Below are 22415 nucleotides of genomic sequence, written 5' to 3'. Positions count from 1 at the left end.
CTGGTGTAGTTGGCTTCCAGAAAGCAAAAAACTTTTCAGAGTGAGTGAATCAAACACGCCTCTAACTGAACCAATGAGCAGTGGTTTCAATCGACTTACCACAATAGTAGCTCCACTGGAAACACAGATCTGCTGCGTGGTCACAAAATGTGGTACGAAGTCTTGCTTCAGGGCTGCGGTGGCAGTAGTCTCCACCGACAGACCGACCAGTTGGCCACATGTCAAGGTCTAAATGAGCCTCTAGGTTATTACTATAGAAAATGCTATTAAAAACAAACTTGCTTTTGCTTAGCCTTTAAGGAATTATCAACATACCCTAGTTTTGTATACTATTGATGTCAACAAGACTTACCTTCCAAACTGGTCAGAGGTTGTGGACAGTTTTCAGTGCGCCTTTTTTTAAATTGGTTCAAAAATCTTCTTACAGGAAACTCTGGGTTACAAGAGCGGATCTCTTCTAACAAGTATTTCAGGACTACTGACGAAAATTCCTTTCTCCATCCAGACTGCTGAAAGTCATGTATTATAAGAATTACTAGCCAATACATCAAAATATAGTGACATTCCTTTTTAAAAAATAATAAGTCTAACCAGAAGAGTACCACATAAAATGTTTCACATTCACTCTATAAAGGGAGATCCAAACCATACACGAAGCTGGTGACAGTCTACAACACTAACGAGCACTTGAAAGAGCTTATTAGTTTTCGAAAATGTAATTTTAAGGTAAATGATTCATGGAATGTGTACATGACAGGAGCTGGTAAAAGATCAAGACAACCTTAGGTTCCCTCAACCAGTGCACAGCACATAGCAATAATCACTTCTGTACTCCAAGCTTTCAATCGTCAACATCACTCAATACCAACCTCTTAGCTGGTCTAATCATGCCCTTTCCCACCTCGCTATCAAAGAAAACGTCAGCACCGAAGTTGCTCCATAAAAAACAGTTGTAACCTGGCCCTAAAATAAACTCCAAGCCAAACAACTAGCTTCATGATGTCCAAGCATTTGAATTGCATGTACCTGGCCCTCTAGTCACCATTCACAACCAGGTAAAACATGATCCCCAATTTCTGCTTGGTTCAGGAAGCACCAGTGCTTCTAGGTTTCCTCCCTGTTCCACACCAGAACAAACCTCAACTGCACTACACATTAGGATAGTCTTAGATGAAGGGCATACCTGGCCCTCCTTCATTAGGGTCCAATACACAGTGTTTATGGCAGTTCTAGCCTTCTCCCCACTATGCCCACACAAAGGTATTCAGTATGAGGACATGAGCTAAATAAAGGAATCTTGAAAGAGACATGATCGCTGCAATCCACCCCAGCTAGGGAAACCCTCCAGAATGCAAACTCTACTTCAGAGTATGTAGTAATTCCTCATAGTTTGCCTGTGCTGTTTTTCTTCCACGGTGCTATAGATTAACCCCCCCCCCCGGTATATAATTTAATTTTCTGCTCATGCTAGAGGGAACCTTTCTTGAAGTTTTTTTGCTAAGAGAAGTTTTATGCACTGTTGAGAAGGAAAATTCCCAATTCCCTTTGCCAAGGATGTGCTACTCACCACAAGTAGTATACTCTAATTTCCTTCATCCACATCCAAAACTAACATCCGATTGAGAATTACATGTTGCCCCACCAGGGTCATGGATGTGCCCAATGAGATGTCCATAGCCAGGTTGAAATTCCCTCAGACTCAAACCAAACTTCTTTGTCCAGTGAAAGCATATTTTGGGGTATCACTTTCCTTATGAACATTTCTTGTCCCTCATTAAGAACATAAATTGAAGTCACCGTAAAGGTGTAGCTATCCATTGTCAATCCAAGTGTCAGTGCGTGGATTCCATTACTGTTTCATTGAGTATGACTCTGCATTTGCAAGCCACAAGAACACATGCCCCTTCCTTTACTTGGCAGTCTGCTGAAATGAACTTGAAGAGATGCAGCCAGAGCCTAAATGAGTAGCGTATAGAAGAAAACCGAAGTAGCCGGTGTCAAGAGCCCAAAGGCAAGAGCTAGAACCTGAGCAATGCGTTTGGTATAGCCGGCGGGACAAGAACATGCCAAGTGCACACACAATCCCAAATCAGGGTAATTAGGGGCAATTAGCATCAATTCTAAACCCGGCAAACGGCCATAGACACCATAAAGTGGCGTAAACAAGAAGCATAAGAGTGCCCGGCGTGGCAATATGAAGCCATAGTGAGAAACAACCCACAATATAGACTTGCAGGCAGTAGTCAAGGACCACTGTCATCAGAAGAGCTGTCCAGCAGGCATAGCTTTAACAATAGTTTGTGAAAATGTGGAAAAAAGGGAATATCCGAATGAAGTGGCCAAAAACGCCAAGTTAATGAATGGTGGGAAGAGTCTCAGAATCGGAGACCAAAACTCCATAAAAGACACATACTGCCTTTAACACCAAAAAGGGAGCATATGTCAAATTGGGAAATCACCCCAGTAAGCAGAAGCAAGGAGGAACCTATTGGGTATCTTGCAGCAACTCAGAAAAGCTCCCCCACACATGGATATATATTTTCCGGCCATTGCAGCCTCGAAAGAAGCGGTGACGCAGGAAGAGGAATAACAAGGCAACCGGCATGTATACAGAAATGTCTAAACATAATTATGTAGAGACAGAACTAGCCAAAAGAAAGAACATGTCCATATCGGATCATACCTAGTACAGTACGGGCGGGTAGGAGCAGTTTTTGAAGAGGAGACCATGAAACCTCCCAAGGAGGTGGAAACCATGGCGTAAGCAGATGGCACCAGGAAAAAACATAGAACACCGTACAACGGACCACCAGGCGACGCATGGAGTCCAAAGGCCCAGGTGAGATAAGCAAAGCTATACAATAGCCAGTGGAGCTGCTAGACAGCTAATGAGGAGATTGGCTCTGGATTCCCCTTGACCGTCATCTACCCAGCCGGACATTGGACACAGTTCCTCGTAGTCTCCACGCTATTTCTCCTTCCTCTCCTCCCTCCTACGAATTTGTGAATCATTGTTTGTTTAAGTGTACTGTATCTTACTATACTCTTGTATCTGATGTAACTCTTAACGCAACGATCTTAAATGTAAAGCACTCGGATACACTCTCGGGTCTAGTTTTCGCTATATAAAACTTTATAAATAAAAATAAAGAAATAAAATAAACAAGTACCCCACATGGGGTATGCATACTCCAAACAACGGGGAACACCTCTCAGGGCAATAAGCCAAGCCAAAAGAGCGCAGTAATGAACTGAACCCGTGAACAGGAGTTCGGAGCCATATGACATTACCGAGCAGAGCCACCCGCTCAATACCAGTCAGAGAACCAGACACAGCAACCTGTGAAACACAGCCACAGCAGGCCAACAGGCAGCTCAAAGCAAAACGCACACAAGGGATGCCAATAAAAGGGTAATAACCCTTGACCGCAGAAAAAGAAATCGGAAGGCTCACTGTCCATGTTAAACACAGAGCGCATCTAAAGGATGTGAAATGAAAAAGTACCACCACGGAAGATAGGCCTAAGAAGACCTAAATGGGAGAACGAAAGCCCGCAAGGAGCCGGTGAACCGCCGACTCGGCGTGAGCCTCAAACAGCAAAACCCCATCAAAGGGTAAGTTAACCAGTCACTCCCGGATATTTTCAGGGAAGACGCTATCTCGCAACCAAGCGTGACACCTTAAGGCAACAGAGCCCGCCATAGCTCGAACTAAAGAATCTGCAGTATCCAAGGCGGAGTGGATCGTGAATCCGGCAAAGTCGCGGACATCCCGGAGGAGGTGAAGGAGATCAAGGCGGGCACCTTCGGAGGTGGCAGGAAGCAAAGACTCTGCAGAGTCTCACAGGGCTGAGGTAACCCAAGCAAAATCACACACTGTATTTAAGGACCATAGAGCTGCAATAGTGGATACAAATATGTTCCTACCCCATGACTCAAGCCATCTGGACTCACGAGAGGGAGGAAGCGTTCGAGGGGGCAGGGAAGGAAAGGCAGTCTGCAACACAAACCCCTGTGCATCATGGTGCACAAAAAGACAAACAGGATCATGTGGAGCTGGACGGTGGTGGTGCAAAACTGAACGAACCAACGGGTCACCTGAAGCAGGCTGGACACAGATACCCAAAAGGGCATCATAAAGGGAAGCCTCAAGGGGCAGAAGATGCTCCACATTCCCCGACCCACGGTGAAGGACCTCAAGCAAGGGGTCCACAGACAAAGGGGCAGAAGGGGGTTGCATGTTTAAAATGCGGGTGGCCAATGACACCACCCTCAAAAAAGTCGCACCAGCCTCGGTAGCCCTCCGTGGAGGGGACAACAGCTCATCAGTGGGGGAGGGTTGTAAGCTGACCCTCCCAAGACACTGAGGGTGCGACCACTGTCTCACAAAAGGGAGCTCCATTGAAGAATGAGGTTCCTGATCGAGCTCCTGAGGAGGTTCCACAAATTCCAAGGGGGGCACTGTCAACCATACCTCCAGCAACACCGGGCGAGAGGGCAGCGCCAAACTCTCCATAGGCCCCTAGAGAAGAGTCCATAACTCGGCGCCAAAATGACACGTGTTTGCGCCGATCGTGCCTAGTCAGTCGCAGACTCTGCTGCATCAGGCTTCGAGTCCAGCGCCGAAACTATGACAAGCTCCCCTTCCGAAGAAGAAAGCGCCGGAGCCGGCGAGGACTCATCCATGACAGGCTCCGACTCCAGAGAAAGAAGCGGAAACAGGGAGGCGAGCCTCCGGCGCCGGAAGCAGCTGTGCAGGCGGCTGCCTGGCCGGAAGCCCAGGGTGTGCTCAAGGCAGGGCTATGAACATCGGCAACCACCTGCGGCGCCACAGGGAGCCCAGCGGGGCTATGCAGCACGGCTGAGGCACCGTGGTTCGAAGAGGGGGACCCAGGTGGGCCACACCCTAACGACTCCATGTGGACCGTAGAGGGGGACCCAACTAGGCCATGCCCTAACACCACCACATCTCAGACGTTCCTGGGGGGCCAAGGCTCAATTGGCACCAGGGGAGATCCCACAAGAAGCGGAGGTCACGAGGGCGCCCCAGGAACGGGAGAGGACCCAAGGGAGGCCTGCAGAGCCACGGCATATGCCTCCTTCTGGGACCGAGTCGCCCCCACACCCGGAAAGGTCGGCTAGAGAGGGGATGACTGTCGGGAGCGTACAACCAAAATATTCCAGGAACAACACCCCTGACAACAGAAGAAGGGGAGGTCGAAGACCTCGGTGACAAGTGCCTCGACTTACCAAGTGGCGAATGACAGCCCCAGACCGCAGAGGGCGATCGACGGCGGAACCGGACAGTAGAGGGACCTGCCATTGATGAAGAGGCCAGGGGGTGAGACGACCGGGTGAAGTGCCGTGAGAAGCTTCATACGGCGCTCCCACCAAGACTTCTGCTTCAGGTGTTGGTAGGCTTCGCAGTCCGTGGAGTCATGGTGCTCGCCCAGATACCACATACAAATAAGATGCGGGTCCGTCGCGGACAGCTGCCGCGACCAGGAATTACAAGTTTTAAAGCCCGAGGGCACCGAAAAGGAGGCCTGAAAGAAAACTGATGTCAGCACGCCGGGTGGAACTTATATGACTTCGCTGACGTCACGTACCTGGACAACGTCAGGGCGTGGTCGTGTGTCGCCGTCCCCCGACGCACAGAGGTGCTGCTGCAAAAAATTTCCAGATCCTGTCTGACGCCTGGGGATATTCTAATTTAAGTAAAATGCAGCTAGATGTCTCTATCAGATATTAGGAATTAGAGAAGAAAATCATGCGAGATCTTACTCATTTACTCTTTTATAAAGGTTATAACCATTATATGAACAATTTCTACACAGGAATACAGTTGTTTGGCGGCAGTACTATTGCTTGTGACAATATGAAGTCAACGAAAAGAATTCGCTCAGGTGCTTGTTTTGTAAGAAGCTTCAAAATGGAGGAACTGCTGTCTGTCAAATTCTCAGATAGCAGGAAGTGCAAGTGCTCATTATAATTCACAATGACAGCACTTCTCCAGTAATGTTTTGAGGCAGTGTTTGATTTAAGCCATTGTCACCGTTGGGGCCACCAACACTCATTTATGGGGGCCAGCACTCATTTTTCTGCATCACATTTTTAGCTGGTTTTGGGCCAGTTGGCAATAAGGCAGTGGCTCAACTGAGCACTTGTTTATAATAGGTATATGGGTGGTGATGACAAAACTGACCAGATACAACCTTGTCAGGACTCAGAGTGAGACATAAAAAAATGGTCAAACCATATCCTGGTTGGTTAAGTGGGACTGATCGAGCACTTCACTCATTACAACTCACATACACCATTCTTCAAAAACTCACATATAGTCTGTCTATAATCCCTCTAGGCTGGTGGCATTTGTATGCTGTAGAAATGACAGACAATACTAAAGGAAACTCCACAGTGGTAGATGGAAGGATCCTTGATGAAGCATGCCACACTATGTTGGTGAGGGCCTACTTTCCTTGACAATTTTTTTACACATAGTCCACAGAATGTAGCGCACAAATAAAGTGTCAAGAGACTTTTTCTAATCTGTGTCGTTGTTTACTGTTAGGAACATTCACAAATTCTCCCATTGATTAAAATCAGTCTAGACATTTTCTACGAAATCTGAAATACACCTTTGGGAAATGATTCATTGCCTCTTTTTTTGCACTGTAACAGTGAGGTGTCAGAAACTGAGGCAAACCAGACTATGCAGAAATACTGTGGTACTTATAGGAGAAATTTACTATATATGAGGTGCAGTGTATGGTCTGTAAATACTAAGCATTAGAATAGTGAACATATTTACTACCGCTTAATTTTATGTATTCTTAATGAAAACTGCTAGTCAAATGGAAAGAATGAAAAATAACTTATGTAGAAAATGTCTACAAGACCTTGGTCTAAAAATTTGTTGATAAAAAGTGTGGTAAGCATGTTTCGATATAGAGTTCCTCTTCATTCTCAGTTTTTATTAATCGTCCTATTTTGCTATATACATTTTCTTTTCTCATAGTGTTTGGTTTGTCTAATGTAGAATGCTAGCAAACACTTATAAACATGGAGTACATTGCGGATGCTCCTTGAAAGAGGAGATAAGATCTACATACCTAAGTTACCGTTTGGTTTAAGCATGCATTTTGAAATGCGACTGTCCCAAATTTCAACTCAAATGTTCCATAAAGAAAAAAAAATAAAGTCTCACCGACATCAAAAAGATTTCACCTACACCTCAATACGTACCGTATTTGCAGTTACACCGTTAGGTTTTGAATTTGCATTTGTAAACATTCCAAGTGAAATGTTATGTTTTGAGACATCCTTCACATCCTCATTAAGCTGTTTAACCTCGTTCAGGAAAGGGTTGGAAGGCCATGACAATGACCACATGAGAACACCTGAAATTACAAACAAATTTACACTATAGACTGACAATCACACAGCAATCCAAACAGAGCCAAACAGTTAAGCAAACTTCACATTCATTAATAATTTCCCCCTAACCTCCACCACATCTTCAATAGGATTTTTTTCACCATTTACGACACTCATTACCATAAGAGCAAAACGTTGAACTACTAAACCACCCAGTAACTAACCTGCTGACCTTTCAGAGCAGAAACCAGCAACATCTTGAAGACATCACTCCGATACCTAGAAATCACTGGAGTCATTGCATGCTCTGACAAGATCTCTACATAGGTGTACCGATAAAGCTCGAGTTCACACATAAATAGCACAGCAGTTACCCATTTATCTTCCCATCAAGAAACAAAGGTATTGTCACTGTTGACCAATTTTGAAACTACATTGGATGCTGTCAATTGAGAATACATGAAGCAGACAGATATTTCAGAAAGCCCGTACTTGCATCTCAGAATCCACGAAGAACGAAAAGTTATTTGTCATCTTAGTGCTGCATTATGCATTTCTTCATTATATAAATAAAGTGAAACTATCTCCACTCATTTGAGGGACAGTGAACAATTTTCTCAAGCAAAAAGTATCTTTCGGGGGCGTGGCCAAGATGGCGACCTGATCAGACACGGGTGTGCGTGGCTCCCTGCCCTAAATCCCCCAAAGCCGACATAACTACTGCATTTTGCCTCTAAATCGCCGGCAAACGGAGGGTCTAACTACTGACGACATCCCCGAAGCAGCGGTGAAGTCAGCGAGGCCGCCTACAGCCCAGGGATCGGCTGGTTCGCCTTGCCCAGGACTCCGCCGGCGGCTGGCAGGGTGCGGCGCAGCAGGCGCGGAAATAGAGGCCCCGGTCTGGGCGTAAACGGACTGCCTGTCCGAGCACCGAATTTTGGACTACCGTGCTGGGAGCCGCCTCGCCAGTCCTCCTTGCCCCCGGGCGTGTGGAGGGTCCTGTGCTCGGTCCTGGGGAGCCTGGCCCCCGACAGCAGCCAGCAGGGATCACTGGACGGATGACCAGGGGGCCCGGCCCGGGCCACGGATCCAGGTGGCCGAAGCAGCGGAGGGCACATCGCTGGCGGTGAGTGGAGCAGCTGGTGAAGCTGCGGAGCAAGGTCGCCGGTGAGAGATCGGCAGCGGGGCAGTGGGGTCCTCTGCAGCCTTGGTCCCTGCTGGATTGCCCAGAGCGTGGAGGCCGCCGGCGCCATAATCGAGGCCCCGGCCTGGGCCTAAGCGGACCTGCAGAGAGAGCGCCGGGTGGCTGGCGGCCACACTGGGAGCTGCCGCGCCTCCTCCCTCTAAGTCCGGCCACCACTGGAAGGCAAGACGAGGGCCCCGTAAGTGCGACACCCAGCGATCAGCAACGGAGGGGGCCGACGGCGCTGACCTCGAGGGCCCAGTCGGGGCCTACACACCGGCTGGGGCTGGAGGCGAGAAGGGACTCACTCGCGCCATTCTGTGGAGTGCCCGGGCCTGGGAGCGGCTGGTGGGGGCCGTGGAGCGTGGCTCCCCAAGACGGCGATACGGCAGTGGAGGCCCCTACGGCCCTGATCGCCGCTGGGTTGGCCCGAAGGTAGATGCCCTGACCGGCGATCGAGCGGGAAGCAGCCAACGCCGAAATCGAGGCCCCGGTCTGGGCCTAGTCGGACCGGTGGAGGAGGAGCCAGGTGGCTGGGGACGAGCCCGGGGGCTGCCACATCTCCTCCCTCTACACCCGATCGCCCCTGGGGGGTGAGCTGAGGGCCCGGAGAGCTGAGCGCCCAGAAGCACGGACATCGAGAGCCCGGACGGGGCCTGAGCAGCCACTGGGGCCTTAACTGCCACCTGCGACTTCAGAGGGGAGCGGAGTCCTCCGAGGGAGCCCTGAGCATTTCTGGCAGTGAGTGGGGGCCCGGCTGACGCCGGACGGACTGGGCCACGACGGCCGCGGACCCCCAGGGGGCACACGCGTGATAACAGAGGCATTGGGCCATTGGTGGGTGGTGGTCAGCCATCTCCGGCGGCCCCCCAGGGACACCACACAATCCCCGAGCCGACGCAAGCCCCGGAAACGCAGCGACCCCCCAGGGGGGCAGTGACTATCCCGCAGAGCCGAAGCGGCGGTTGCAGGCCTGGAGCTGACGGCCCCCCCGAGACCGAGGCCGCTTGGGATTGAGGACAGAGCGGGAGTAGCAGGGGAACTGCGCTGAGCTGCTAGGGGCGGCACGGCAAACAGGGTCGCGGACAGGGGCCCCAGACGCGGGGTGTGGACGGCTGTTCACCATAGACCTGCAACGAAAGTTTATCCAGGGACCACACTGAGACCTCCCCTTGGCGGACACTCACCGTCTCCGGAACGGCAGCACCGGATCACACTTGGCCCACCAGGCGTCCGCGCGACGGCCAGAGAACCGTCCCAAAGACGTGCCCGCAGGGCTAGGGCACGGCAGACTGCGCCAAGATGTCAAACACCAACCGCAGGGGGGGCCGCTCCATCACCGACCTGCTGGTGAAACAATCGCAGAAGGGGGACAAGGCCCAAACGGCGTCGTTGTCGCCCACACCCGCGTCCAGTAAGAGCGGGACCCAGGAAGAGGCCCCAGTCACGATATCATTCCTCGAGTCCCTCTTTGGCTCGCTGAGGGAGGACTTCCAAGCTCTCAAGCAGGAGTTGGTGAGCGAACAGAAAGAGCTACGCAGAGACATGGACGGCTTGGGAGAAAGGGTGGCCGCGATGGAGGACTCGTACCAGGGCCGTTGCGAGGAACTGGTGCATCTCCAGCAAGAGGTCCTGCGGCTCCGTGACCAGCAAATAGGCCTACAGGCACACACCGAGGATTTGGAGAACCGCTCCCGGCGGAACAACATCAGGGTCCGGGGCGTACCATCGAAAGCGGAAGGGAACAGTGTCACCCTGTACCTCCAGGATCTGTTCCGGGAAATCCTCAAGGAACCTGCGGACTTCCCCGTCCGCATTGACCGTGCACACCGGGTGGGCCTGCCACGCCGAGCTCCTGCACCTCCCCCGGACATACTGGCATTCCTCCCGGACTTCCCTCTTAAGGAGAGGATTCTTAGAGAAGCGCGCCAGTCTCAGCCTCTCCGCTTCCGAGATGCATCAGTGGAGCTCTTTCAGGACCTCTCAGAGATCACGCTCCAAAAACGACGGGAATTCAAGACTGTCACCTCCTTCCTGAGGGACAAGGAAGTGCCCTACTCCTGGGGTCACCCGTTTCGACTTATCTTCCGGTGGGAAGGCTCTCTTCACCAGATGCGTTCCCTCCAGGATGTCTGTACTCTACTGGGGATCGAGCCGCCGGAGCAAGACGTCGGCGACGACACTAAAACGGAGTCGTCACAGGAACACTCGTCACAACCCCGACGTGACGGCTGGCAGAAAGTCCGCAGACGGAGACAGCACAAGCCGCGAGCCCGCCCGGATCAACTGACGATTGTCAAAGAGTAAGCTGATGCTGTTCAGGAAGTAGCGAAGGACACCTCTGGGCCTCCATAAGACACTCCCAGCGGGGGCATGCAGAGACAGTATCATGGGGGGGAGCGGGGTGGGGAGCCACGATGGTCGCTGTCACCACGTACCCTATCTGTACTTTGACTCCAACTGGTTTGGGTCTCTTGACTCTGACTACTCCACAGGTCCTTCCTCCACTTGGTTGACCTGGGACTATGATGTTCATCTTGGTTTCTTTGGTTGGGGTTTGGGGATTGGGGTGGGGGGGGGGGGGGGGGGAGGGGGGAGGCGAGGTTGGGGGCGCCGGGGACAGTTCACTTTTGGGGCCGGAGATGGGGGTGGGGTGAGGGGAGGGTCAGTTGGGGAGGGGGGGGTGGGGTGGGAAGGGGGTGTTCTGCATGAGGGAGTTGGAAGGGAGTTGGTTGGGGGGGGGGGGTGGGGGGGGGGCACTCTCCTTGTCCAGGGCCTTTGGGCTCTTTCATGGGGGCCGCGAACTGGGGGTGCACTGAACAGGGGGCTGCTCCACACCATGCTGCCACGCCGCGAGCGCCAGCTGCGACCATAGCTTCCCACTCACTACGCCCACCATGACACGCCCATTGAGAATACTTTCCCTTAATGTGCGAGGTCTCAACAACCCGGTCAAGCGCAGAGCAGTCTTGTCCTTCCTAGACCACTCGAAGGCCGACATCTGCCTCCTACAGGAGACACACTTGGTGCCCAAAGACCACCTTAGGCTGAGGTTGCGCTCCTTCCCGTGGCAATTCTTCTCCTCCTCCCAGAAAAAAGTAGCTGGGGTAGCTATACTGGTTGCCAGGTCTTTCCAGGGGCGGGTCATGCAGAAGGAGGCCGAGATCAAAGGGCGGCTCCTCCTCCACAGTTTTCAGGTGGCGGGTCAGACATTATTGGTGGGCTCGGTTTACGCACCGAATGAAGGGCAGGAAAGGTTCCTTCTCACAGCATTGGAGGCTGCCACGGCCACTACACATCCACACTTACTGCTTGGGGGGGGACCTGAACCTGGTGTTTCACAACACAGCAGACCGCACGGGCCAAAGGTTTGGACAAGTGGGGGCGCTCTCAGCGACGGGACACGCACACCTCTCTGACCTGGCCATCACTGACTTATGGCGACACTTCCACCCACATACAGCGGCTTACACCTACTACTCGGCGGCCCACAAGACCTATGCGCGACTGGACTACTTCTTGTGTTCCTCACAGCTGATGGCGCAAGCTGAGGACGTAGAAATACTCCCAGCCTCATTGTCCGACCACTCGCCAGTGGTAGCGACCCTCCGGGTAACGCCTGCGCCGGCACCACAGCGTCACTGGCGGCTCCGAGACGGTCTCCTGCTGTCTCCCGCAACACAGGATAGGCTCAAGGCTGCACTCACGCAATTCTTGGCCCACAATGCCAACGACGACACGACCAAGGCCACTCAGTGGGCGGCGCTCAAGGCCGCCGATAACAAGGACAGGGCGCTGAAAAGGGCTGAACTCACTCAGCGAGTGGCTGAATTAGAGCAGATGCACCAACGCACTGGGGCCGCGCGGGCGTGGCGCCAGTTGTGCACGGAGCGGAAGATGCGCGCAGCACTGGACCAGGATGTGGCCGAATACGCCGCCATCCGTCTCAAGCACGTGTACTACACCGGAGGTGACCGCTGTGGGAAGCTCTTAGCGAGTAGACTGCGGGCGCAGGAGCAGAGACGCCAAGTGTGCGCCCTCAACTCCACGCTCGGGACGCAGGTCACGGAAGACGCAGCTATAGCGGCGGCTTTCGGCGACTTCTACGCCGGCCTCTACGACGCGGATCGCCTTGATCCGAAGGCGGGCCTGGATTATCTGCACGGCGCGACGCTCCCCACCCTCACTCAAGCGCAGGCGGACTTCCTAGACCGGCCCATTGGCCTGGAGGAGGTCATATCGGCAATATCTTGCCTTAAGGTGGGGAAGTCGCTGGGACCGGATGGCTACACAGTGGCCTTCTATAAAACATTCTGCCCACAGGTTGCCCCCATTCTGCGCGACCTGTTTAACACCTTTGACCGACCCGGTGCCATTCCCCCTGAACTGCTCGAGGCGGCCATATCGGTGATCCCTAAGGCCGGCCGTGACCCGGCGGATTGTGGCTCCTACCGGCCCATTTCCTTGCTGAATGTGGATCTGAAACTTTACACCGGAATCCTTGCGAGTCGCCTGGCGCCGTATATGCAGCAGCTGGTAGACCCTGACCAGTCGGGCTTCATTCCCCAGAGGCAGACTAGCGACAATACTCGGCGAGTCCTCCACCTCATCGAAGCCGGCTCGCGCACGAGACCGGGTTGCATGCTCCTCACCATCGATGCAGAAAAAGCGTTCAACAGGGTGCATTGGCCTTATCTTGAACAGGTGTTGCAGCACTTCGGGTTTGGGGAAACCCTCCGTCACCGCATATTCAACTGTTACCGACGTCCCAATGCAGCGGTGCGGGTTAACGGCCATACCTCCCCGAGGTTCGAAATTGGCAGAGGCACTCGGCAGGGCTGCCCGCTCTCTCCCCTCCTGTTCGCCCTCTATATGGAGCCGATGGCCCAGAGAGTGCGACAACACGACCGCATCTCGGGTATCCGCTTTGGTGGTGACACTCACAAAATTAGTTTGTATGCGGACGACGTACTGCTGTCCCTCACTAACCCGGTGCAATCTCTGCGAGCGCTCTTCGTGGAACTCCACGCCTTCGCGCAGGCCTCGGGCTTTAAAATCAATGAGGCGAAATCGGAGGCCCTGAATATCTCGCTACCCCCCGACGTCCTGACGGAGGTCAAAGCGGAGTTTAAGGTACAGTGGTCAGCCACTTCCATCTCCTACTTAGGGGTCCACTTGGCGTCGACGGTGCGGGCCACTGCAGAGGCCAACTACGCGACTCTAACGAAGAAGGTCCGTGATCAACTGCGGCGTTGGAAGCCACTCACGCTGTCATGGCTCGGCCGGATCGCGGCGGTTAAAATGACATTGCTCCCACAGATTTTGTACCTGTTCCAGACACTCCCCCTGCGGCCCCCGCGCGAGTGGCTAAAGAACACCCAGTCGGACCTATCGCGATTTATCTGGAATGGGCGACGCCCGCGTTTCAAACATTATTGCGACCCTGCCACCGGAACAAGGGGGAGTGGGGATACCCGACCTCGCGCTATACTTTCAGGCGGCACAACTGCGCACGTTGGTGGAGTGGCATCAACTAGAGTCGGGCAAGCACTGGCTCTTTCAGGACCAGGCAGTGGCCGGTCGTCCACTACAGGGAGTCCCATTCCTCCCACGGCGCCACAGACCTCCCAACTTGTACGCCTCGGACATCACGAGCACTGTCCTTGGAGTTTGGGACAGGGTGGCTGTGAAGAAGGGGTTGACTTCTTTTCCGTCGCCGATGGCACAGATTTTCGATAACCCGGATTTCACACCGGGACTAGACCCCAAGGCTTTTGCGGCTTGGCGGGCGACCCCCTGCAGGGCGGTGGGCCACATGTTTGACCTCAAGGGTATACTTCCATTCCACCAGGTGAAGCAGGACTATGGTGTCGCTGAGGCGGACCGCTTGCGATACCTACAGGTACGGCACTGGGTCCTTCACCCTTCCATCTTGCCAGGCGCCCAACGACATCTCACACACTATGAGAAGTGGCTGGTGACCCGCACATCAGACAAGAAATTAATCTCAGATCTCTACCAGCAGTTGCTCCTCACCAACACCTACACATACAACGCGGGCAGGATCAGGTGGGAGAGGGACTTGGGGCGCCAACTCACACTGAAGGAATGGGAGGGTGTCTACTACAGGGCCAGACACTCGGCCCATCACGCAGGTCTCACTGAAACGATGACCAAAATTGCCACATACTGGTATCACACTCCCGAGAGGCTGCATCAATGGGACCCACGGGTGAGCGATCGCTGCTGGAGAGGATGTGGGGAACTGGGGACCCTGGAGCACTTGCTGTGGGGCTGCGACAAGCTCCGTCCGTACTGGACCCCCATCCAGGACCTCATTGACTCCCACCTAGATACACAGCTGCCCCGTTTCCCTGCCTACATCATACTTGGCCTCCCTAACGCCCTTATGTACCCCCCTGAAATCCTGGAGGGGAAGACTGATCGCACTGGCATTGGGGGCGGCGGTACAGAACATTGTGGCTCACTGGAGGGCGGCTCAAGCTCCACTGCAACTGGGCTGGCTACATAGGCTTTGGGCGATCCTGGGCATGGAAAAGCTCTCACTAACCGCGACGGGGAGGGGGGCGGATTTTGCAGCTTTGTGGCAACCCTTCCTCTCCCTGCTGACCGGGGAATTCCGGGAGGTGAGCTGCCCCCGGTATCTGCGACTGCTACGCCTCGCGGATACCCCATTGCCGGAGCCTAAGACACGCACACACAAACGCAAGGGCCCAGCGAGTGTGGCTCCACTTGGCTCGTAGATAAGGCAGCGTTGGCGTGTCACCCAGTGCTTGACTATTGGACAAGGAGAGGGGGGACGGGGGGGCGGGGGGTTCGGGGATATTTTTGTTTCGTTTTGAAGATTCCTGTTCCTTGGCATTTTTATTAGCTCCACTTGCACCTTTTGAGCACCTCTTTGGACGCGGCAGGCCCGGATGGGTTGTAGGCGGCTTGCTGTGTTAACTATGACTGTTTGGTATCACTATGTTGGGCGTAAGCCATGCCGCAGGCCTAGACTGCCGCCCCTCGGCGTCAGCGCTGATGCTTTTTGTGAGGTGCAGTGTGATTATTTTCTGCTCAATAAACAGATTTAATACTAAAAAGTATCTTTCCAAAAACATGTTTACACAATATTTAAAAGATTATTTTTTTCCTTTAAGAAAAATATTCACAGTTGGAATAAAAATGGACTGGGACATTGTTTTCAATTGTTCCTCTTATTTAAAACAGAACTAAGCAGGATATGAGCTTTGCTATGCAGAAGCAAAGCTAAGGGAAATTTGTGCTGAAAAGGAAACGTGCATGTCACTTCAAAATAGCACGCAGTTTGAGTCCTTTAACCACATGGCTGCTGCGGGGATTTTTGCGTTGTGCTGAAATATTCAGATTCCCCTTCTTCATGACGAGCTCAGCTCGTCATCAGCACACGACACCCGTGGGTGATGACGAGCTGAGCTCGTCATCAGCAGCGAAAGGGTTAATTGTAGTGTCTCTATGCCCAGTTCTTTTTTCGCTCTAGGGAACAACAGGTGTTGAATTAGTTTCTGCTTCTACATTTTCTAAACTTGGGACATGGAGTCTCCCATGGTGAAATCTGTACTTTATGAAAAAGATTATTTTTGTAACACGGTTTTGAGAAAATAGCAGATAAATGGGCTTTATTATGAGACATAAGATAGCATCAAGATTTTAAAGATGTGCAAGTGATTGATTAAGCACTATTGTGACCATTTGCTTGTCAACAAATAAACACAATACTTACCATTTCTCAATCTGGTGTTGAGCAGTAATTTCATATTCTGGATAGGACTAAGGGTGAGCATAGCTTCAAATTTTCACATGTGTAATTCCTATATGAATTATGGGTATTATAAGTTTAATTGGAGCAGACATCTTTGTACACACTGTACGCTAGGTATGGCCTTGCACTCTAAAACTCACAATATTTATTTATTTATTTAAGGTTTTTGTAGAGCGCGTAGTAACCCTTGAGCATCCCACGCTTGAACCTGAAATCCGGAGGGTACGGCAGCGGAAGGGGTAAGAATCACGGAAAGAGAAGGGTTTTTAGAGCCTTCCTGAACTGGAGGAGGTTAGATTCGGTTCTTAGTCTCCATTAAAAAAGATCTAACAGCCTTGCATTCCTCCCTGCATACCCATGCACAGGACGTCATTCTCAGCAATATCATCACAGCAACACTTAGGTCCTCACACACAACACCTACCCGTACTGACTACCAACCATGCATAATAGTCCCAGTTAGCAAGTGATCTGATAAGGACTGCACAGAACTTTAGGTAAGCAAGTGGTAGTAAAACAATATTCAAATGACTAATACAAAACAATAATCTGACCTAAAGCTCCAAGAGACTAAAGGGCACAATTTCTCATATCGGAGTCAAAAACAAAGTATGTATACCCTCAGTAGGAGAAAGCAAAGAGTTCACTTATCTCCTAAAACGTAAATTGGTCTCAAGTAGGTTAAATGGGAGGATTGCGAAGGCTCAGAACCTCTTGCAGTATATCACAAACAGTCAAGAGAGAGACTGCGGTCTCTGAGAAAAGGCCAAAGGATGACATTTACCTATTGTACATACCTGTATGCAGAGAAGAATCTGGCATTAAAGGTAGTCAACAGTGGTAATACTTGGGCTTCCTAGGAGGTTCCCAAGCACAAGACTAAAATGCATTTGAAAATGCACACTTTCAGTTGCAGAACCCTAAACATTGAACATCAATGATAAAGCAATATTATACCAAGGTTTAATTCTTCAAAATTCCATAACCTACTGCCCTTTGTAGTTACACCATTTTTCATATTAAGCAATCTTACATGGATGTAGATACTCACAGTCCTCTTTTTGCTGTACGTGAGTGACAGTTTGGTAAGACAAACTTGCTGCAGAGTACGCTTCCAGTGCTGCAGTCGTCTTGGCGATGTGTCTTTTTAGCGAATCTGGCAAGCCACTCATCAGAAATTCACGCTTTGCTTTGAACTGTTCTCCATCTTGAGAATTTTCAGATGCATCTTTACTTTAAACAGAATTATTAATGGTTATGAGATTACAGAAATGCCCCAGGAATTGGCTTATAACTGGAAGTGAATTGTATAAAACAGCAAATTCTAACAAATGAAATACAAAGATGACCAAATATAAAAAAAGAAAAACCGATTGACCTTTTCCATCCCTGCACATACTTAAGCACATAAAAGTCGCAGAACACCCAGGAAAACACCTTATCAAATGTGCATCTGCAATAGAACACCCACATCTCGCAACATTAGTTAAAAACAACCTCTCAATGCCTGAATAAGTACTCGACATGCACAACAATAAAAAAGCAGGAAGTAAAATGCCTAAATTGTTGCATCTAGCAAACAAATTTCAAAACCATACAACAGCCATTGTACTAATTGGCTTTACCAATCACTGGTGTTTACCTAGAACAATCAGACAAAGAATACCAATAAACAGTAATACTGGTGTACATACAAAAACAGGGCACAAATGGGCAAGTACACACAAATTACATAAAGAGTTGTTGTGCCAAAATTATTAACAGATTGAATAGTTAGGCAAACCACGTATTCATCACATTTGACAAACTGAGGCGAGGATTCTTTTTCCCCGTTCGAACAACAGCCCACCCTCCCATCAGCACGCGAATTCCCTGGTCAGTCATTCACCTTTGACTACCACCCCCAACCCCACCCCCTCCCCCTCCACCTACCTCACGATGGACAACACCCCCTCCACCTACCCCACGATGGACAACATCATGGCCACTCTCTTCCAGATTAAAGAAGACATACACGTCAAAGAACTACTCTCCATACACCCCTTACCCACCCCCACGCCCCCCCCCAAACTGGCCACTCCCCCCCCCAGCAGACACCCTCACACACCCGCCCAAATTGGCCACTTCCCCTACGGCCGACACCCACACCCTACACCGGGCGTCAATACCTGTTCATAGTCGCAACTTCTGCCCTCGGCCCCCGCGCCGTCCCTGCAACCCGCACACAACTTCACCTCCCAACCCATCTTGTCCTCCGCCCTCCCAATTAACTCTCCCACTCAACTCTCCCCCAACCGGACCTCAATGCCAGCTCGCAATCGCAACAACCGCCCTCGTCGTACCCACAACCCTACTTCTGATCTCGACACACTCACCCTTCTCCGCTCCTATGACCCAGCATCCCAAAATGACACAACCACCCCACACCTCACCATTCCCTCGATACACTCACATCCCCTTAGACCCCCCACACTAAACAGCAGATCCTCCATCCCCAATAACCTCAGAAGAGTCCCCCCCGCTCTTGAACCACCCACCACCCCCAGCACACCCCGCCTCAAATGCACCCTCCTCAATTGTAGATCGGCCTCGAAACATGCCGCCGCCATTGCAGAGCTCCTCTTATCGCGGGACCTCGACATAATCATACTGACTGAAACCTGGCTAACTGAATCTTCTACACCTATAATGGACATTCTAGTTCCCCCCTAACTACCACATTATCAGGCTCGACAGATCAGGCCAACAGATCACCCGGTTACCTCGCCCAGAAATTGACAATATCTGGCGGAACCAGAAACACTAGAGGCACAAACAATCTTCTGCTGAAACCGCGAAGATTCCGGAAGGAAAAAACATATAAGCGCTCCTTCTCTGGAATGGCACCTAGGATCTGGAACTCTCTCCCTTCAGAAACCAGGCTTATCCCATCCACTACACTCTTTAAAAAAGAAGTAAAAGCTATCCTCATGGCTAAATACACTTGAACTAGTATCTAGAACTCTGTTAACACTGTACTACATGCTTCTACCTGCTTGACCCCTTTGCCTACTTGTATGAGTAGTCTCCCTCACATACCCCGTATGTAACCTAGTTGTACTGTTTGATTTATTGATGTATCTATCTGACTTTGCCCCCTCATATACCCCTCTATGATTGATTTGATATGTTTTGATTTATTGATTTATTTGTATGATTACCCCCCCCATCATGTACCCCTCTATGTAACCTATTTGTACTGTTTTGATTTATTGATTTATTGGTATGAGTACGCCCCATCATGTATCCCTCTATGTAAAGCGCTCTGATATCTGCAAAGATCTTGTCCGTGCTATATAAAAACTTTTAAAATAAATAGAAAATAAGCATCAATCTTTTGCACTGACCTGTTATCATCATCAACTGTGATACATCCAGTTCGAGGTTTTGTATTTTTCCCATTAACAAAAGCCTTAGATGTCCCTTCAAAGATAAAAGAACATGATTAGATTCAAATTAGTGTTCACCTTTTTATGTGCACAACATCACAACAAATGTATGTACTTCCGAAGTAAAAGCAGTTTCACAATTTCTTGCACTTCTGAGACTCAAACAGTACTCGAAAATGCAAGCAATGTCTTCAGATAAGTATGGCAGCACTTTCTAGATACTATATTTATAACTGAAAGTATATATTAGCCTGATTCAGAGACTACTATTAAACCAATGTCAGCAAAATAAAAATATAAAAACAAATCTCTACTACATACCATTCAAACTTGGAACAGCCTTAATGTCCAGATTTTTTCCAAGCACGTCATTCAAACTCCTCAATTTCTTTTTCTCTGGTTTTCTCTTTGATACAGGGGGATTTTCAGAGTCAGATTCAACAAACAAATAATCCTGCAGAAGAAACCGAGAAAAAACGCAGCTACGATGAATCTGGATTTTTTTTTTAACTTATTTATTTGAGTTTTATAGAGCGCGTACCAGACCCGTGAAAGTATCTGAGCGCTTTACAGGATTGACAGGTAAAATACATGAGCTTGGGAAGGATATATACAGTTGGGGTAAAGACAGCTAGTTGCAATAAGTTATTGGAAAGGGAAGAATGGCAGAAACAAATCATGGAAACAGTTGGGATAAGAACCTATAGTAACATTGTACAAGTGAGATTGTGTCAAGACCAGGGAAGAATGCCTGGTGGGTAAAGATAGCCATGGGTAAAGCGTAATAGTATGAGAAAACAGTCGCTGAGGTGATGAACATGCAACGTTAGGAGATAAATTTGTATGAAACAAGGAAAAGAGACAGCAATAACAGGTTTTGGCAACAGTTGGGATAAAAACAAATAGCACATTATACAAATTATACAAGTATAGCAATCTCAGTTCCCAGAGGTGCCGGGGGGGGGGTATAATCCGGCAGACCGTAGGTAAGGCCGTAATGATATGCGACACCAAAGTCACTGGGGATATTGAATGAGAGCGTTAGGAGAGGTATTTGCCCATTAGGAATGTCTTGGCCTCCATTTTAGGTCTCGCCTGGAATAAGCATCCGAAGGATGCGTCCAGGCGGAGACTTATAGCTGCCTGTCTCGGGGGAATGAAGGACAAGAGGGTGCCACGCGCCTCTCTTGTGCTGGATTTGACTGCGTGCACGCGCACCCACACATGAGCACATACACAGCCACACGCATACACAGCACTCACGCATGCGCACATACACAGCCACACGCATACACAGGCACACACCCCCCCCCGTCGCCGCCGCACCTACACACACACTAGCGCACCTACACGCACACACAGAGACCCCCCCACATACACCAGCGCACCTACATACACGCACACACATACGCACATGCGCCCCCCGCTCCCGAATACAGTCCCACTTACCGCCAATCCGGTGTTCTGTAGCCTCCGCGGGGCTCTCCCTCGGGCATGGGAGCCCCGCGTCACCACTGCTACTCGGGCCAGGAACTCCGTAGGCGTTGATTTGCGCACAAGACGGAAGTCCCGCCCCCACGCTAAGTTTTGTTTTCAAGAGTGCGCGCGCACATCTTGTCTTTTTCTTGCAGCTGTATTCCTCTAGTCTCCCTCCATGTACGCATCTGTATTCTCCGTGTCTCTTGCCCTGGCGCACCTCCCACCCTGCGCACCCCGTGCATCGACTCCTTCCACGTGCCCCTCGTACAGTGCGCTGTGTTCTGCGTGTCACCATCTTCTCTCACTGTCCGGGGGCGTGAGATGAAATGATGGCCGCTCCCTGCAGAATGTAAACAGGGGCACTCGAGTCTCCCACATCTCAAATAAATTAATTAATCTTGGCCTGAATTGAGGGGGAGGGGGTCGGAAGGGGTGTACCACTTCCGCCACTGCGCAGCAGGGGGTGTAGGGGCTTGTGTTACGCCCCTGTCGATCTCTTCCACCCTTGGGTGGCTCTCAAAGTGTTATTTATATGGAAGATGAGTGTTCTCTAATGTAATCGCCTATTATGTTATTAGGCAGGGCCATTGGAGGCGTTAAATTTTGCGGCCGTGGCATTTGTTGCATAATTATGGATTTACCGCATTTGACACATAGTCCATCATCTGATGCATTAACTGCAGGTTTCAGCAAAAAAAAAAAAATGATTTAAAGATGCTGCAAAGTGTGTCCCGACGTTGCACTGCACCGCCAAAAGTATCGCAAGGTGAAGCGTCTTGGCTTTGCCAATGCATGTTCATTAAAGCAGTTATGCATTTTTTTACATAAATGATAAAGAGCAATGTAACCCATACGCTGTCCTCAGAACGTATGTAAGGTAACTGAAAAATGCAGTGAATATGCGTTTTTCGCGTGAGCTTACATTTCTATCTAGCCCGTTCTGCTAAGTTGGAATTAGGTGGTGTTGCATTATTGTAAAAAAAACGCGGCAAGACCTAGTCGTGCGCAGAAATGTCTCGGGTTTAAAATCTGCAGATGCCTGCAAACCGTGGAAACTCCGTGTAACTCACACGTGTGGAAATGCTGCTGACCCTGAAGGCAGTCGGGTCATTACCGCATAGTGGCATTGCGCGCTATTTGTGAC

The 22415-nt window shown here is 50.5% G+C and overlaps 1 protein-coding gene across 2 annotated transcripts in view; it reads right to left on the bottom strand.

Annotated features, from left to right (window-relative positions):
• ATAD5 (ATPase family AAA domain containing 5) overlaps positions 1-22415 on the bottom strand; it is a 413976-nt gene that overhangs the window by 344722 nt on the left and 46839 nt on the right. For both annotated transcript variants that reach the window (XM_086930884.1, XM_086930885.1), the window contains exons 5-9: positions 20114-20246; positions 19751-19826; positions 17416-17597; positions 7246-7400; positions 353-509 (exon numbers count right to left, since the gene is read on the bottom strand). In XM_086930884.1, coding sequence (XP_086787010.1) covers positions 353-509; positions 7246-7400; positions 17416-17597; positions 19751-19826; positions 20114-20246 — 703 coding nt within the window. The remainder of the gene's footprint in view (positions 1-352; positions 510-7245; positions 7401-17415; positions 17598-19750; positions 19827-20113; positions 20247-22415) is intronic.

This window comes from Lissotriton vulgaris, chromosome 7 (genome assembly GCF_964263255.1).
Source record: "Lissotriton vulgaris chromosome 7, aLisVul1.2, whole genome shotgun sequence".
Taxonomy (NCBI): Eukaryota; Metazoa; Chordata; class Amphibia; order Caudata; family Salamandridae; genus Lissotriton; species Lissotriton vulgaris.
The sequence above is the reverse complement of the archived record's forward strand: the minus strand, read 5'-3'. Positions and strand labels throughout refer to the sequence as shown.